Source organism: Musa acuminata, chromosome BXJ2-1 (assembly GCF_036884655.1).
Source record: "Musa acuminata AAA Group cultivar baxijiao chromosome BXJ2-1, Cavendish_Baxijiao_AAA, whole genome shotgun sequence".
Classification (NCBI taxonomy): Eukaryota; Viridiplantae; Streptophyta; class Magnoliopsida; order Zingiberales; family Musaceae; genus Musa; species Musa acuminata.
In genome coordinates, this window is record NC_088338.1 from 7757331 (window position 1) to 7776835 (window position 19505).

General features: G+C 36.1%; 1 protein-coding gene across 1 annotated transcript; it reads left to right on the forward strand.

Annotated features, from left to right (window-relative positions):
• The first annotated feature begins 1487 nt into the window (after nucleotides 1-1487).
• Nucleotides 1488-18883, forward strand: LOC103992704 (phospholipid--sterol O-acyltransferase). The gene is made up of 16 exons (XM_009412518.3): nucleotides 1488-1881; nucleotides 2092-2227; nucleotides 3515-3659; nucleotides 5675-5844; nucleotides 5933-6009; nucleotides 6174-6387; nucleotides 6460-6634; nucleotides 8819-8918; nucleotides 13117-13211; nucleotides 14328-14379; nucleotides 14512-14583; nucleotides 16277-16445; nucleotides 17734-17838; nucleotides 17912-17996; nucleotides 18141-18223; nucleotides 18448-18883. Exons 1-15 carry the CDS (start codon nucleotides 1546-1548, stop codon nucleotides 18220-18222), a joined length of 2013 nt encoding a protein of 670 aa, XP_009410793.2. The 5' UTR covers nucleotides 1488-1545; the 3' UTR covers nucleotide 18223; nucleotides 18448-18883.
• Nucleotides 18884-19505: the final 622 nt, after the last annotated feature.

A 19505-nucleotide genomic window follows, 5' to 3' on the forward strand; every position in this document is an offset into this window, starting at 1 on the left:
AGAAAAAAAAAAGAAAGATATGTCAAATGCTTAATGTTAAAGAGAGTCACGTTAGCTAATTTAACTGGTAAAAATTTTGATAACATATCTAAGGTTTTGGGTTCCCAATACTGCTTTCGTAATTTATCATTTGAAAAAAAAATCACTTTTCATTTAAACATTTTGAACCTTTAATTACTTTTGTTAGAATAATTATTGACGTTTAACACGTTCAACAAAATTGAGTGGTTGGAATGCCTCCTGCCTTTCTCAAATGGCTGAATCATCCTTATTTTATTGGATTCTTCCATCAATTGTATAGACGTTTTGACATGTTTAGAATGTGAACAATCTTTAGTTTCTCGAAAAAATCTCTTGCGAAGATTTTCTTCAAATCGTTTATTTTTTTGGTATGATAAAAAAAAAAGATAAGTCGTTATATAATAGATTTATTGTAATTCATAAAAGATTAATATTGACTATAAACATAGAGGGGTGAGCGAATTGACAAAGAAGCCATAATTGTTATTGATATTTTGAAAAGGGAAACTGATCCACTTTGTGCATTATTGATCTCATAAAGAACGAATAAATGTATTGAGACTTATGAAATTCTTTGCTAATTTTTGTTTATCTAACACTTTTAATATATGTTTTGTATAGAGAGATTATACTCTGATCTCCATAGCACAAAACCTATTATATTTTTGAATCAATAAATTTACTTTTTATCTTTGGAAAAAAAAAGGCAAAACCAAAAACAAAAGGCCCTGTGGTGGACGTCCATCACAACATGACATTTCAGTGGACACAGCTGACATCGGACGGTACATATTTGTTGTCAATGTGAGCTGTGCCCCCTCTCAATATGTTTGTTTGATGATATGACGGTACCATTTTTAATGATCTTTTAACCTAAAAATCTAAAATTACATGATCAAAAAGATTAAATCTAGTTTAATTATAAATAAATCCAAGCATATTTGTCACGTTTGACATGACTTTAAATTAGTTGTCATAAAAAGTACTCTTTCATATGATTGTGTTCGTGTCATCATGTCAAGAAAAAGATATATAATATGCATTTATGTCATATCACGACTACCATTTGTACAAATGAAATGATGAATCCTGCTTGCACGAGATCCGATGAGATTACTAATTCGTTAATTCATTCAACCCGATTAATTTTGATCTTGAAATAATTAACTTATGACATTTTGATCTTAGGGATCATACACCAATTCATTAATTTGCTGGATTTATTAATCAGTGAAAATAATACTTTGTAATTTCTTTTCTTAGATTGGCTTTTCATGTGAATTATTAGGTCCAGATGGACCAACTGCAGACGAGTCATAAATCGATCGACCGATCAATCAATCCCGTCCGCCCAGAGAAGAAGCCATCGCATCCGTCCATGTGGGGCTCGACGAAGTGCTGTTCCTTGTAACCAAGCTCTTTTAAGTTGGACTTGTTGTCAAAGTCGTCTTGATCAGATACTTCCTCTGTTTCTGTTAATCGGGCCATTATTTCTCCGGGCTGCTTGAAACTTGAATCGAACCCATGTCTCCTCCTCTCGCCCTCGTTCGCTGGAGGCAAAAAGAGGGACGAATGGGGCGGCGTTACCCTTCTCCCCGTCGTATCGACGTCGTCGTCGTCCTCCTCCTCCTCCTTATTGGGCTGGAGGCCCTCGCCGTGGCGGATGCGTCCGATGGCGGACTAGGAGGAGTCGGTATCGGAGAAGAAGGGGGAGGGGAGCGGCTGTCCAACAAGAAACTGTCGGGGATCATCATCCCCGGCTACGCGTCGACGCAGCTGCGGGCGTGGTCGATCCTCGACTGCCCCTACTCTCCCCTCGACTTCAATCCCCTCGACCTCGTCTGGCTCGACTCCACCAGAGTAATTTCGCGCGCACATCCATAACCCTCGATCGATCGTGTCTTCGATGCTTTCTATTTGTTGTTCTCTTTCTATTCGGCATGCTTCTTTGTTGCTTTCTTGTGATGATTATCTTTGTCGAGTGGGTTTACATGCTTAATCCTAAGTCTATTGCGGACCGATGGTGTTATGAGATGCGTGTGTGGTTGTTTAAATCCTTATGTCGTGCAGGTTCTTTCTGCCGTGAACTGTTGGCTCAAATGCATGTTGCTGGACCCCCACAACCAGACGGATCATGCCGAGTGCAAATCAAGGCCAGATAGCGGTTTGTCTGCTATTACAGAACTGGATCCTGGTTATATCACAGGTAATCCTCTTCTTCTGTTGCTGCAATTCGTTAGGTAGTAGTTGGTTAGCCAGCAATTCGTTTATCTTTGATGGACAAAATGTCTTCCACGTAATCTTTATTTTTGACAGAGAAAAAAAGAGATGGAAAAAGGGTTTTTAGAGAACATGACAACACTTTCTGTAACAACCCGCGATGAGATCATCTATCAAAATATTACAAGTAATACAATGCCTCTTCATTGAAATCACTGAAGGCATATCTTTTGCAAGAACACATTAATAATGTGAATAATGTATCATAAATATGGTTCGCCTTATCAGTCTGTACCGGTTTATTGATTGGCAATCAGTACAGTACGTACCAGCATATTGACACCTGGTATAGTGGGGTATACCGATAGACTGGTATGTACTGCTCATACTGATCCCCTGTTGGATCGGTATGTATCGCCCATATTGGGCGATACGCCGTGGTATGACGAACCTTGATCATATATACGTCAAACGTTGATGTTAATACAAAAGATTATGATGAAGCCTTCGCACTGTAATGGCCTTTTCTCATAAATGCATTGTTACTATCCTGTTACACAGGAAGCCTATAATTTTTATCAATTAGGATAAGCTTGCTCTGCTCTTAAGTGCAAGGAGAAAAACGGTCCAACATGTTGATGCTTAAAATCTATTAGAGCATTTGGTCCAAGGAAGGTCCAACGACCTTCAAATTCCTGCGAATCAATAGTATATTTAGATATAAATTTAGGCTTTAGAAGATCTTTCTGCTACCATAACTTTGGGCTTGTAATGTATTACCATGTCTGAAGCTTATAGCAAAAGGAAGAGTTAGGCTTTTCTATTTCCATTATTGCAAAAGATTATCCTAATTTTGGTAATACTTTTTCTGTGCATCTTGTTGTATCCGGCCACGGAATACATGAGCGCTCAAGTCTCTCTGCCCCAACCAAATTGTGCCACAATTTGGTAGGACCAGATTAAAGAGCATAAGAATGTGAACATATAAAAAGACCAAAATGTATATTAATGGATTGTCAGTACTTCTCATAGAATAATTAAATTATAAATTATTGAAGAATAAATGTAAATGCCATGAAGCAAAAGTTCTGTGAGTTACATTTACTCTGAGCTAAACATCTCAGGCTATCTTATTTGGTTTATTAAAATGCTTACATGATTCTGGTATCCCTTTGAATTTTCTGATTTCACTTCGTTGTATTCACAAATGTGTCTTTGGATAGAGATTCCATTTCTTACATGGTAATTGTTTTATTGGGTAAAAATGGTTCAGGTCCTCTTTCTTCTGTATGGAAAGAATGGATAACATGGTGCATCGAATTTGGCATTGAGGCTGATGCAATACTTGCTGTTCCATATGATTGGAGGCTATCAGCGTCAATGCTTCAGGAGCGAGACCTATACTTTCACAAACTGAAGTTTGTAACTCTTTTTTTCACTGGATTGATGAAATGCTCTTTCTATTCTTTAGTAGTTCTTGACAACATCTGAAGAATTTTAGTGCATGGACCATTTTACTTACCCATATTCACATCTTAAAGTCATCTGATACTACTTGAAATAACCGTAGTTGATTCTGTGGTCTCACTATTACACTTATTTTAGTTTGCTGTTTTTAGTAGCAACAGGAGCAACAAGCCAGATACGAAAAGTTGATTGCAAGTTGGTGTTAAAGGCCGAAAAAAGCCGATTATGAGAGAGTAAAGTAAATGTTAATGTTGTAATGTAACATCCTGTAAAAATTTAGGCAATAAATTGTACTGAAGTAGAGTCCTAAGTTAATACTTGCTACTTCTAATATTTAACTTTTCAATATAAAAAATATGATAAATCAATGGCTTTGTGTGGTATATTGTATCTAATTTAGAATGATGGTATGAACTGCTTTGGTCTTATTCCAGATTGATCATATTGTGATCAGGTTCTTGTAGACTATAAAAATGGATTGGTTAATATTTATAAAATATCTCAATGTCTTGCTTAGCTTTTCCTTTACTGAATACAAGCTATATTATTTTTCAAAGTGATTGACTGATTAAAGATAATGAATCTACTGTGGAAGGGTTTTTTTAGTGTCAAAGTAATTTGGACAATGTTTTGGTTTTTGTAAAGTTAAAATGCCCTGTAATTTAGAGGAATGATCAGTGTTATTTGAGTACATCTCACTAGTTGTTTGATACTTTGGTAATGGATCTAGAATATTCACCCCACTATTTCAATAGACTTTGGGATTGATTGGGTTATGAATTCTTCAATCATTTTGGATGCAGTGATAACAAGCCTGTTGGTTGGATAAAGAGAGCTAATAATCATGCTATACAAACAAATCAGCATTATTAATTATGGTGTCTAACGTATGAGTTTTGCTAAGAAATCAATGCAGTTCATTGTTCAAAATTTGACTTATTTGTCACCTACAATGATTTTATGGAGCGCTGATAGAAAATAATATACTGGTTTGATTTTTCAATGAAATAAGTAGATGAAATTTGAAGATGGTTATATTGATTTATAGTTCAGATGGTTTTAGGAAATGGAGGTGAGGAGTATACAATATGAATATCTAGAGATAGGAGATGCAAAATTGTTATTGGAAGGTATATAGAATATGAATTTGGGACAAGATTCTTATTAAATGTTAGATTAAATAATATATCTTTTGCTTTATTTTCCCAAGTTATGGTCCATCAAAAGGTTCTATGGGTTGGGCATTGTGGAAGTGTGAGAACTGATCACTATCTTGTTTCTCTGAAGTGCAACCTTTGCAGTACTCTTATTCTTCAACCTTCCAGATTTGTTCAATTTTGGTACAGAAACTGTTGCAATGATTTTCTGGAGAGATATCTTCTTTTTTTTTAGCCTTTTTAAAGTTTCTCAAGTTATGGTGTCATTGTGATAGAGTTTTATTCCCTTTTAATCTCCTTTATTTTGATCAAGTTGCAAAGATGAAGCAATCAAGATATTTTGAACTGAAGAAATTTGAATTCTTAGTCAGACTCTTCCTGGAATCATTTCTTGACTGTGCAAGATAAGTAAACTTTGAAGTACCATGTGCTTTGTCTCCATTAACATGTGAAAATGCATTTACCATATAAGTCTTTGTACCTTTCTTTTGTTCATGATGGAAGTTTATGTTTTATCTTCATTGCTTGTTCTGGTAGTTATTTGTCCCATACTTTATCTTAATTTTTGTGCTTGTATGTCTTAAATCACTGGTTCAGGTTGCCATGTAGAATAATGGGAATAACCTTGGAAAATGAGAACCATTAAATTCATGTGTGCCATTTTTGAGATTAATCTGTCACAATACCCTCTAGCTTGCTTTATAGTTTTCTCAAAGCAAAGGTGGTTGCTTGGTATACATTTGTATATTCTAGAAACAGTCTTCTGCTTATTGGAAAGTGAATCACATCTGTTCTTTTTACCATGGTAGGTTAACTTTTGAGACAGCACTCAAACTTCGTGGGGGTCCATCAATAGTTTTTGCTCATTCTATGGGAAATAATGTTTTCCGGTATTTTTTAGAGTGGTTAAAGCTTGAAATTGCACCAAAACATTACATTCAGTGGCTAGATGACCATATACATGCCTATTTTTCAGTGGGTGTGTTCTCTTGTTCCTTTGTGACATCTTCCATAACTGGTTTCTATATATGTTCTTTGTATAATTTCTTTTGGGCATTTAATTTCAGGATCTCCGCTTCTTGGTGCTACTGAATCAATTAAAGCCTCTCTATTTGGAGTGACATTTGGACTTCCACTTGCTGAGGTGACTTTTTCTGCATTCTCATTTTTCACGATGATGGTTTAATTTTTCGCTGAGGTTTAGCATGGGGCACATATCCTTGCAAGCTTATTTGTATTTTCCATCTTTATCCTTGAATTTTTAAAACATTTCTAAATCCTGCTTAACTTTCTTGTGTGCTTCACCAGGGAACTGCAAGGTTGATGTTTAATTCATTCGGTTCTTCTTTATGGCTGAGCCCATTCTCAAAGTACTGTAAAGCAGATAATATATATTGGAAACATTATTATGAGGGAAGAAGACGTCACCATCACACACATCACTGTGATGAAATGGAGTTTAAATCAAAGTACTCTGGATGGCCTACAGATATTATTAATATCGAACTTCCTTCTGTTCATGGTATTGTTGAGAAGACTATCTGACTCTGAACAAGTAATACAGATGCTATGTGCGATGGTTTTTATTTTGTAGGTTTTGAAGCATATCCATCATTCTCAGAAGTCAATCAGGACATTAATTCCCACCAGGAGTGTGGAAGGCCTGTTCAGATGTCTTTTAATGCAAGAGAAGTGTCAGATGGCACCTTCTTCAAAGCAATAGAAGACTATAACCCAGAGACCAAAATACTCCTATATCAGCTCCAGAAGTAAGTTTTAACTTTCAGAAGTATATATCTCATGAATTCAGGTGCAAATGATCATGGCTTTGATACGGGAATTTGTGTCATTGCTTCATGGTATCAGGGATTGCCTATTTTGGTCTGCTCTGGATTTTGCCATGTTGTAAGATCCATACGGTAGGGGAGTGTGCTTCTCTCATTTTGACTCAATGGCTTTAAAGTGTTGTCAGATAATTCAAAGAATTTGGAGAATTTAAATTCTGAGACATGGTTAATAAGTCTCATTTTTTGGGCTACTAAAACGAGTTAAATCCAGGATTCATTTATATGGTTTGACCCAATCAATTTCAGCTGAAACTTAAGTCATTTGGTCGGGTTTTAAAATACCGATAGGGCGTACCTAGTGCACGAGGCTCTCGCCAATGTGCTGTCTAAGGAGGGTCAGTGTACGTTGCATTATCTTTAAATATTTAAATAGACTGTTTCTGTGACTCGAACCTTATTCTTCCAGGTCGCAAAGGAGTGACCTTACCGTTGTACCAAGGCCCGCCCTCATTGTAAATTATTATTAGTTTTTATAAGTGATACTAGGTAGTATAGGCCGGTATCGCTTGTTATCTCTGTACACTTATTAGTCCAATAGGTTCTCAAAATTGTTATCGAACCAGTATTTAAAACTTGGGTTCAACTTGAAATTGGTTGTTTTCTATATTTGGGCTGAAAACACTTGAATTTTGGTTAAACTGCATTAGCATCTAGTCTGGGCTTTGGTATGTCCCACTTGGTATGCCAGAACTATCATCGTGCAGATTTGCTTGCATAAGCACTTCCAACTTCCAAGGTGGCAAATTCATATTCTATGTTCAGTTCTTTTTTTTATTTTTTGTTTCAACGATAATTTCTCACTTTCCAGGCAGTAAAAACTTTGTCCTTAGAGACGAAGATTTTGAAAAGAACAAGACTTGTGGTAAATCATAGGACTGGTAGGCAATAATTTTAAGTTGGAACTAGAACAGTTGTAGTGGACATATTTGTCCTTCTTTACCAAGTCAAGATTTAGTTTGGATAAATCATTTTCTAATTATAATTTTTCTCTTAATCTGATACTATTATCATGCTCTTTGAAAATTTAAATCAATGGAGAGCTTTTGAGTAATCAAACTGTTTAATCTGTCAGTGGCATGTCAATAAAAGGGAAATCAATTTTTATGTCAACAAATATAATTGCTTTCGATACATCTCCTTATAAGAGTTGTAACTCCTCTAAGGGTGAAACTGATGAAGGGAGGCTAGAGGACAACAATGGAAGGATCAGGGTCTGCCGTACCGAACTGTACCGCCCGGTACGGGCGGTACATACCGGTCCGACAGGTTTTCGGTACGTGGACCGACTGTTATCGGACCGACTGCTACAGTACTCGGTACACCTAGGTGTACCGCTCGGTATACCGTACCGTACCGATACCGAGCCCAGGTCGAAATACCGGTACGGTACGGTATTGCGAACCTTGGGAAGGATAATGAAAAGCAACATTAGTTATTCCTTTTTCTATCCCTCTTTCCCTTTCTTTCGATCCCTATATTTTCTCTTTCTTGTTCCAATAGCACATCCATGCTGTGCCAGCAATCAGCTGTCAAGAGGTGAGGTATGCAGAAGCAGAACTAACTAATCCTTGACTTAGAGATCCATTAAGCGTAGAACACCAGTCTGTTACAAGAGTGAACTTCAAGGAATGTGAGCTTTCATCTAAGGATTTGCATTTTTTTTTTAAATGCTGTTGTATAAAAGATTTGCATTTTCTAAATATAACACTCTTAAATGGATACCAAGCTTTTATTAAAGAATCCAATTAGACTAACATCATAAGTGGATGGTGGAGTGGGTTGATATAAAGGTTCAATTGTCTGTTCAATCTATGTTATTGGGTCTGTGGACATTTTTACTGGGCTGGTCATCAGAAAATTGTAAGAATCCATGTCAGAAGACCAACAATTGCAACTGCCACTTTCTCTGTGCTTGAGTTCCAAATGGGAAGAGAAACTTGGTTGCTTCCTTGCCTTGATGTTCAAGAAAATAAAAATAGAACTGCGTGAAAGAAAAATGTTCTAGTTCCCATCAGTTTTCTTTCAAAAATGTGCATCATAATTTATAGGAGAAGTGGAGAACAACAAATTTTTTAATCAGAATAACACTGAAGTTATGATTTTTAGTTTCTACCAGGATGATCCGGTGCTGAATCCTCTCACACCTTGGGATAGGCCACCTCTGAGGAACATATTCTGCATATATGGAACTGATTTGAAGACTGAGGTAGCAAAAAAAGTTCTATTTAACATAGCAGAAAATTTGTATTTACATTTTCTTAATTTTCAAAGAGTGTGTGTGTGAATGGTTCTATGTTTCTGCAGTGCACACAAATGCTTTAAAATATGCTGCAATCTCCGTATTACAAATTATCTGTTGTGGATCTTGGATTATGGTTCATTTTACATACTGCACAGCACTACCATTGTGTGGTTAGCTGTTCCATTGTTCCAAATCCAACTCCAGCAGACAGATGATTGTTGCTAATTTCTTTATATTGTGCATAAGAGCAAGGGATTCCATTTTCATGATATTAAGAAGTACAGTACTTTTTAAGTTCACTTGTAACTGTCAGTGTATAACCCTAGAAATATAATTTATGAGGTCTCATGATATATCATCCACAGTTCTCATTATTCTTTGAAATGTGAAACAAAATAAATGCAATGTTATGAACAATTGTTAAATAATTCTTTTAAGATCCATTGAAGCAATATATCAGTGCTAGGGTTTGTCGTGCCGACCTGTATGGCTTGGTACAAGCGGTATGTACCGGTCCGACAGGATACTGGTACGCGGACCACCCTCTACCGGACGACACCGTCACATGACCCTGTATCGGGCGATACGAGTCTGTACTGGTTGGTAACGAACGAAATCTGATCGTTACCGACCTGTACCGATTAGTAACGATCGGTTTTCGACCGTTACCGATCAAGGCCTGAGATTGCCCTATTTCAAACGATCAAATTGATCGTTTGGGGTTTAGAAATGGTTTTAAACCCTTTCCTCCCCCCTCTTTCAACTCATTTCACTCTCTCAATCTTTTTAACTCTCTCAAACTATTTTTCACTCACATCTCTCTCTCATTCTTACATTTTTACTTTCCTAAACTCAACAATGCTATGAATCACATTCAACAACCTGCTTAGTCCAGAGACATGGCAGCAACGTGGACAACAGTGCTTCAACCGATGATGGCGGCAACGTTGGGGAGTCGATGGTCCCGTCTACATAATTTGAGAGTGGTGCATAGGCCGAGGAGCAGTATTTTACACATACCACCCAAGATTAGATCATGGAGCTCGACTAAGTACTGGTCAAGTTTATGCACGGAAGGGAAAGCGAAAGGCAGTGGATGATTTTAAGCAGATGCGACAGAGCCTATACGATGTAGACATAGAGGCTCATTGTATTTACAATCATCATATTATGGAGAATCTTATAGCCAACACTAGTACGGTGATAGTTGGTCATACTTTTTCGAGCAATAGTACAATAATCGATCTTACGATTCAGAGCAGTAGATCAATAGCGAAAGTAGAAGTTCTGATATTCTCTATTCGTCACACCAATATATGCTATTTTCGTCCTTGCCTTAGGAGCCATCTCGGACATATGTGGTTCACGATAATCAGACTACGATCATCGGCACATTAATGCACCAATGACATATGGAGTATCAGTACATTATATCATGAGATCAATTTCAGGATTAGGTCTGACAAACATATCATATTAATATACAGGATCGAGGACCTTGATCCACTGCTCATGGAGTCCTGTCGTTCTTTTTGGTAGTTGAACTAAGTGTATCCATCGATTGATTACTTAATTCATTTGAATATTGAATTTTAATTGTTTGAAAAAGAATCTAACAATTCAAATTATTTCTTTGTAGATAATAACGAAAGGATGATCCGAAACGTATCACAAAGCTTCTTCTCAAAGCTTGAAAAAGATATGTGTAACTATTCTTTCCTAATTTATATATTTTTGCTAAAATTATATTAAATTTAATTTCATTTTTTTGGAGTTATTTTTGATAATTTTGAGTGTACCATTGGTACACCTCGATACGTACCATACCAAAATATAGTCGGTACACCTCGGTACGAACCGAAATTGTAAACCTTGATCAGTACCATCCAAAGTGCACTAATATATTTCTCATAGATGTGATGCAAAACTTGCATCTTATAGTAGCCAGGTTAAGAAAGTTCTCATAGATGCCTTGAGGCATGAGACTTAGAATGCTTGATCTAAGGTCTAGACATTATATGACTATAAAGCCAATCTTTGGTCTCAGGAGATCCGACTATGTTTTTCCTTATAAAGATTTTGATCTTGATTTATACTGTAATGTGGCTGGCTAAGTAATTGGTCTGGTACAATAGTGCAGACCAAAATTTTGACATGCTGACACAGAGTCTGCCACAAGGATAATAAGAAAGAAGAGGACAGAGAAAAAAGAAAATTTCAAAAAAATATATATGAATGGAAGTTTGTGTGGCCACTGACTTTGTTTTATGATGTATTTATTTTTGAACTTTAAAGTTTTCAAGATTCATAATTTGCACCCTATCGAGTCTTCCCCCATAATTACGTGTCACTAGAAATGTTTAACCTCTGAGTTGAAGAAATATGTTGGTAGAACATCTTTGGTTGCTAGATAATTGTGGAGTTATTTTATGCATCTCTAGTGGTTGAATATAAGTAATAAGATATCCTCTCATCACAAAGAAAGTGTTGACTTTAACCAAAATGTAAGTGGAGGAAGAAGAAAAAAGATGAGGGGATGGTCCCAAGCGAGGAAGAAGAGAATATAGGATGGTGTTTGGGGTTGAAAATGTTGTTTCATGCTAACTAGGGATGCTGTTTATAATTGTGAAAAAGCAATTTATAATTTAGTTTTTTTTTTCGTTTGACAGTCGAAATATCCCTTTTGGCCAACGGATGTTAACCACAGCCGATATCATGTGATTATATCTTGAAAGCATAAGGTGCAAAATGTCATAGTCGATAAGGAGGTTGTAAATTGTAATATGTGAAAACGTAGGATGCAAATTTAAATATTCTATTTTTTTAGTTAACCTTTGGAATAATTCAAATAAACACTAGAAGACTATTTTGACGCTTACTTTAGTACTTTTTTGAATCTGCATGTTGAGATGCTCAGAATAGTACATAGTTGGCATGCAGAAATGGAGGAATGGCCTATCCTTGGGCCCTTGTCCTCCTAGGATGGACATTGCACATATGCCTCTCCTAATTAAGGTATCTGGTCGGCTCATCCCAGTGCTGCCACATGGGCCACTAGATACCATTTTATCCAATATGAATGTATGCTCTGGCTTACGTAATTTGTATATTTTTATTTCTTTAAAGAATTTGTATCCCATTTTATTGGGATCATGCACTTTGACTTTATTCTTATTTACTTTAGCAATTCTAGTTTTCATGAGTAAGATTTATTATATGCATTTGTTTTGTCTAATGGTGTAAATGTGTCAGTATGAAAGTTTCACGATCTTGTGGAGTACCACAATATTATTGTAAAGCACAATATTTGAATTAAATATACTCTTGCAGTTTTTCCTCTGTTGTTGCCACTATATTTTGTTGTTCTTTTCATACCCTATCGCTGCCCTCTGTGCTTGATAGCTAAACCCTCTTATCTTCTCTTCTTGTTTACATTCTTTTGTGGACTCTTGAATGTTGCAGACTTTTCACCGGAACCTTTTTTTTTTCTTTCTCTTATTCTTATTCTCGTAGCTCTATTGTGTTCTTGATTTGTAGCTCCAACCCTTGCTTCTCCTTTTTGTTGCTGTGGAGTCCACATTTTAATTGTTTGAGTATTCACTACTATAGCTTCTTATAGTTTCTTACCCATAGGCTCTCGGTGAACTTTTTTCCTCCTATTCTCCTGCATTCTTCTCCCTCTCTTATTCCCCGTGTACAAGAAACACAGAAAAAGACAAAGGAAAAAGACAAAAAGGATGGATAGGATGGATCTCAGTTACAAATATATATTTGATGCATTCAAAAACAGAAATTGACAGAGGCAACTCTTGGTGGCAAAAATGAAGTGACCTGTGCTAAAAAGAAGATGAGGGAATGCAGGAGCATCATATAGGCCTTTTTTGGCTAGGCTCTTGTTGTGTTAGGAAGAATGAAAATCAATTGATATTAAATATAATGTGGCTTATATATTTGTGTACCTTCAGAATGCTTGCTTTTAGAGCTCCTAGATAGTCAGTAGAGATGACAATTAATGATACATAGTTTTTGTGCAGTTTTCATACAATATTGAGTTAATTTTTCTACTCATCACTGTTTAAATTTCTGTATCTATTTAGAAAAAAAAGGTTTTGCAATGATACTATGTACTGATCATAAGGATTTTATTATTTTTGTAAAACAGGTTGGATACTATTTTGCCCCAAGTGGCAAACCATATCCTGATAACTGGATTATTACTGATGTGATTTATGAATTTGAAGGAACCCTGCTTTCAAGGCAAGTTACACCAAAATAAAGATGGTGCTTTGTAACAAATAGCAGTGGTAACATATTTGTTGAATGACTTATGGACATTGACTGATTGGATCTACTCAGTTGTGCTTAATTCATGGGTTAGTCTAGTAATCTAGCTTGGTAGATGTCATCAACAACCAAAACAGGGATTTTAGAAGAAGCTTCTTTGTTATCAGATAGAGAAAAGATTTTATGATCAATTATTCATTCTGTTGCTTGTGGTCTGATTTTTGTGGGCATTAGGATGAGTGATGTGTCTAATGATCTTTTTAATGTACTTGTTTAGGATTATTGTTTGTATGTGGTCATCAAGTTCATACAGCCATGCTCAACCAACATGCCTTGTTCTGTATGAATTGGTTGGTTTTTATTTTGCAATTAAGTTAGTGCACATTTTCTCTTTCATCAAACTATGTGACATTTTGGATGTTATCAATGTGGCGGTCATTGCTTTGTTGTGTGCCATGCAAATGCAAAACACGGTATCCATTCTACATGCTGTATGTATATGAGTGAATTTATGGTGCTTCCAAATGAAGATCAATTATCTTGTTTTTCTGAGATTCATTAAGATGGATCAGCACAAGATATAATATTTATAAATTATAATGTCATTATCCTGTATGGTGTGTGCAGTGAGGTCCACTGTAGTTTCCCACAAAGTGAACTTTGGTCCATGGAGCTTCTTTGAGAAATATTAATCTATTAACTATGATTACATGCATAAGAGATGACAGTCAAATTCAAATTGAATTTATCAAAGTTTAGCATATATAAAGAAACTGTCAAATCAAGATTTTGCCTTGAATTTTAGGTCTTAACTATGACAGTCAAATCAAGAATTCTAGCATACAATATTCAACTATGACTATCACAATATGTCTTTGCTTGACTGTTGGGTTTTATTTTACTGAAGAAGTTTTGCCTTGAGTTGGCTGGCATAAGCACAACAACAATAGTGATATAATTTCATCAGATTATGTCTTCTTCACAAAATTGCACTTCTGAACTTGATATGTTCTGTGTTTACTGGAATTTTTCACTTAAGTTTATATTTTTATGCTGTTGAGAATCATTGTTTGGATATATTCTTTTCAGATCTGGTAATTCAGTTAGTGGGAATCCTGGAGCTATGAGCGGTGATGGAACTGTATGATAAGTAATCTGTCATCTTAATAAACATGTTTTTTATATTCACCTTAGAATGAAACTACAGTACCATGGCACTGAATCTTAATTCTGTTAAGTGGCTTGTCATGTATTATTCAGATCTTATGTGTAGGTGCCCTACAATTCCCTTGCATGGTGCAAAACATGGCTTGGCTCCAAAGTAAATATTACCAGAGCTCCACAAGTATGCTTTTGTTATCAAAGCTTGTTTATGCTGAATTATAATTGCTGATCTTTCTTTACTGGCAAGGTTTTTAAAAGTCGCTGATCATATGGTGTTTTTTCTTGAATAAACGAACCAATGAGAAATACAGACAGCATAATGATCATTTGTTCTAGTTTCTCTCTTGAAGTTTCTTTCCTAGTATAGATGCTTTCAGTAGATTTAGATAATTAAAATCTGGTAATGGTTTATGTCATGCCATTTTAAATCTAAAACTAATAGTATCTGTTACAGACTTTAACTGCCTAACAATGGATTTATAATAGTAAGACAAACTGGTTAATGCTTACAGTACCTTTTAATTTTGAACTCCTTGACTTGAAATTTTTGCTTAAGAGTATTGGTGTTTTGTTTAAATTTCATTATGGCCCGAGTAATGTTTTTATATTTTCTCATTAAAGGACACTAAGAATCTTAACTTTCTAAGGTGATCTAGTGCATGAGGGTCTCACTGAGGCAGGGTATGGAGAGAGTCAATATATGCAACCTTACCTCTACAAGTTCAAAGGATGTTTCTAACTTTCAATGACTCAAATCCAATCCCAGTCTCACAGGTCACATACAAGCAATGAAACTTCTGTAACAAAGCTTGCTTTAAACTACCAAATTTAACCAACCTTAACTTTCTAACTGCTCCAGATCATTCAGTTTGGGACTGGATAAAACCCAAACCTAATGATGGCAAATTCCAAATTGGACCGGACCGATTCCATTTGGCTTAATTTTTTAGCTACAATTTTCCTCTGCATCTGGGCACCATGATCTTGGCTAGGATTTACTTAAATTGGGTTATCCAGCATATAGTTTTATGAGTTTAACAAACTATAAAGAGCTAGTTAAATTCCTCTAGCCCATGGGTAGATTCCTTGAGAGAGATACCTCTGAGTCCATATTGGTATTCTGTTGACTAATGATGACAGTAATATTTTGCTGGCTGTTGCTGCCAAATTGTGCTACTGTTATGCTAGCAGGTTCTTCACAGGCTTGGCCTTTTGACTGTAACCTATTTATCTCATGAGTTATGATCAATATAGATACAATGACCAAGAATCCATGGGCACAGCCGAAACTTCTCCACAGTATGTAAGAGTTTCTATGAGAACAAATGCAAGATCAACGAGAAATTGTATTGCTTTGCTCAGCTTTAAAGATGCATCTAAAAAAGGGGAATCAGCACATTCCTTCATATTTGTATTTTTGGATAATACCAATGCTTGAGTTGGAATGATGGCCCAAGTTGCTTCACATATGGCAGTTGGAATTAGTACCCATCTGCTTTGGCTACTGTTTGTTTTTCGCCATAAAACTATGGATAAATTCTGTTAAACTGGATGAGACTGCAACTTAGACACTTGTGTTAGTTCACACGAAAAATTATCGGAGCATGAGTTGAAAATGAACTATTACTTTTGAAGTTTTCGTAAAGATGGGATAACATTTGCACAGTTTTTTCAGTATTTGAACTTTGTAGTCTACTTGCTTTGGTAAATTTGTTTCTAGAACTGTTTTTCAGTTCTCATCTTTCTCTTTCTCTATTCTAAAGCTAGATTGTACTTTGATACATATTGATTCCTCAAGTATAACAACATTGGTTTATCTCCAGAAGTGTTGAATCAATTATTGCAAAAATAATATATCTTTTATGCTAATGCAGTCAGAACATGATGGATCTGATGTACAAATAGAGATCAATGTAGAGCACCATCAGGGCAAAGATATACTTCCAAACATAACTAGGACTTCTCGTTCTAAGTATATAACTTACTATGAAGATTCTGAAAGTATTCCAGGAAGGAGGACAGCAGTTTGGGAAGTGGAAAAAGGTATTAACTGTTGCCTGACTGTAAAATTTGTGGATATGTTTGTCATTTTATAATATACCATAGAAGCTATTCAACTATCCACCTTCTTATCTGTTCTACTCATCAAGGTGAATGTAACAGGTGTTTCATATGCTGATATATTAGTCCTAACTTTATGTGTTACTGATATGAACTACTTTTGCATCTGAATTTTATCCAGCCAAATGTTATTTGCTAGACTGGATTCTGCAATTCTTTCCATTATACTGTTTTCTTTTCTCATTCTTTGGTTTATATTGGCAAGACTACACAATGAAACAAAAGGATGAGGGCTTCCAAAGAAATTCGACAAAACCAGTCATTAGGGTTATAGTGCTGATATTTACTGAAAGTCAACATTTTGAAATGACTAAAGGCTATACTGCCTAATTAGACAGATAGACTTGGAAAGATGCTTGTCATGTTTGCTCTTTCCTGATTCACTTTGTATCATAATGCAAAACAATAGAGAAACAAAATACTGCTGTAGAATGCAAACTTCAGCGGCATCTCACTCTCTTTCTACTACTAGCCCCTATACTTAGATTTGGGCAAATCAAAATTGTAAACCAATTCAATGATTTATGCCTTTAATGCAAGTAGCTTGAACCATGGCAAACCTGTCTAAATGATGGACATTTAAGGGACTAAAGGCAATTGTCTAAGTAGACAGATTTACTCAAAATGATGCTTACCATTCTCTTTCAAGGTAAAGATTGCTGTTGCTTGCATGCTTTCAGCAACATCTCATTGTCTCTCCACTATTAGCACATTGGAAGTAGTCTTGAAGTTCCAATGACTAATCTGCATAGAGGTTTCTGTGAATTGAGATTGTAAACCATTTTTTTATCCTTAACTTCTGTGAGCGACTATGATCCTATAAGTTGCTTGGACTATGGTGGTCATGTCTAAGTTATAGATTATGGAAGAAACAGTATGAAAGATGGACTAAACTACTAGTTTTCGTAACAAGAGAAGTAGCAAGAAGTTTTCTTAGCATTTTGATTTTGTAATTCATTAGTCATTTCCGAGGTCATCCTATATGTGTATAAATTTCATGGCATGTTTTTGAGTTTGTACAAGTGTTGTCTATGTCATGTAAATGTGGTGCAGTTACATCATTTGGTGCACTGTAGGTGTGACTGGCTGGCAAAATATCATGCCTGCACATTACTAGCATTTCATGCCAGCAAAAAATAAATCTTTGCTTTCTAGCACTAAATGTTGTCATTATCTGCACTATACTTTATTTGTTATTCCTCGTGTACAGTGTATCATAGGAACATAGTTAGATCTTCTGTTGTAATGCGTGAGCTGTGGCTTCAAATGTGGCATGATATACATCCAGATGCAAAATCAAAGTTTGTATCAAAAGGTAACATACCATAGTTTGCTCAGTTTCTTTTCAATTAGGAATTTGGCATTTAATCAAAATGGCATGTGAACAGCCAGACGAGGTCCACTTAGAGATGTGGATTGCTATTGGGATTATGGAAAAGCTCGATGTGCTTGGCCAGAGTATTGTGAATATAGGTTCCTTTTGTTCCCTTTTTCTTGCTGCATATTCTCTCTCATTTTACTATATTTATTTCCAATAAGACAATGCTCTCTTTATCATTGGCCGGAGCCTTGTGCAGTGGGAATGCCCCTTTTACAGAACTCTCTTTTTTATTCCAGGTATATGTTTGGGGATGTTCACCTCGGACAGAGCTGCAGATTGAAAATTTACTCTGAAGACCTCCTCTCACTCTACTTATAGTGTAAGCTATCGCTTTTTCTTCATGTTATATACACTTGTCTTTCCTTTTCATTGAGCAATCTGTGTGCACTGGTTTTGCAGGCATATGATATGTGTTCCATTTTCTTCTTTGTTTGGTTAATTATGATTTTAGATGACTAATTCTGCAATTTTGTTTCTTTACAATGTGTTCCACCACAATTTAATATTTCCTAGTTTCTGATGAGATTTTGTACTGCATTGTAGGGCAGATGCATGTAAGCTTAGAAGACTCCATGAGGTGGTTGATCATTTGTTTTGCACAACAGCAAAATACAGAGACTTCAAATTTTTTTACTAATAATTTCATATCATAAAGTCGGGTAAGAAAGGTGGGTCTCCAACTCGGTGGGTAGGTCTTTCATGGCATATGTGATCAAAATTATATTTTGATCTGCTAAATTTTTGTTGCTTCATTTCAACATTAAGAATTGATTTAGTGCTGCCTGTACCATCAGCATCACTAGAAAATAGCTGTATGCATGTATCATAAGGAAGCACATGCTCATGAACTTGAGATGAGTACAAGTAACGAATTGATATTGTTCGGAGTACATTGTAAACTAGTTGTCGGTGTACCATCTGATATTGTAGTTTTACGACAGTATGTTTGTTTAAAAGTGATGTTGAAACTTTTCCATGAGCAATGGTTTGCAACTATGTTGTCAATGGTACCATATCTCTAACTAGTCAATATTATTGGGGGTACGAAATGTCCAATCTACTGGAGCGGACCATGTTCCCATGTCTGTTGGCTGGTGGACTACCACCCGATTTCCCATGTCTGTTGGTTGGTGGACTACCACCCGATAGGCCGACTGAACCTGTCTTAAATCTGTTTCAAGTTCCTGAACATGAAGCGCTGCTTTCTTTACATGTGTGCAAGATTTATGCACGCGCATCTAATCCGCAGACGTTGCTGCGAATGGTGCGCTGCTGGCTGGGGAAATCGAGCGGACAAAGTACGCCGCCGGTATGCACCAGCGATCTAAACACCAGCAAGAAAAAAAGAAGAAAAATCGTGCGACAGCATTCGTAATCGAAGAAAGTCTCTCCGTTTTGCTTCTGCTGCACATTCTATGATGATGGTTTTCTGGTAATGTAGAAAAACTCATGCGCGTTTGGGACCGAAACGAGGAAATGCGACGCTGGTTCGTCAATGGAACGCATTTTTCTTGGTCATAGAAAAGCGTCGGCTTCTTGCCGGTTCTTTGGAGCAGGGCAAAGTGAGTCAGCGCCGAGCTGGCTATGCCAACGGGCTCTGG

Coding starts and splice junctions, on each gene's coding strand:
- LOC103992704 (XM_009412518.3), top strand. CDS start 1,546: ATGTCTCCTCCTCTCGCCCTCGTTCGCTGGAGGCAAAAAGAGGGACGA. Junction 1,882..2,091: donor TCTGGCTCGACTCCACCAGA/GTAATTTCGCGC, acceptor TATGTCGTGCAG/GTTCTTTCTGCCGTGAACTG. Junction 6,635..8,818: donor CTCCTATATCAGCTCCAGAA/GTAAGTTTTAAC, acceptor TATGATTTTTAG/TTTCTACCAGGATGATCCGG.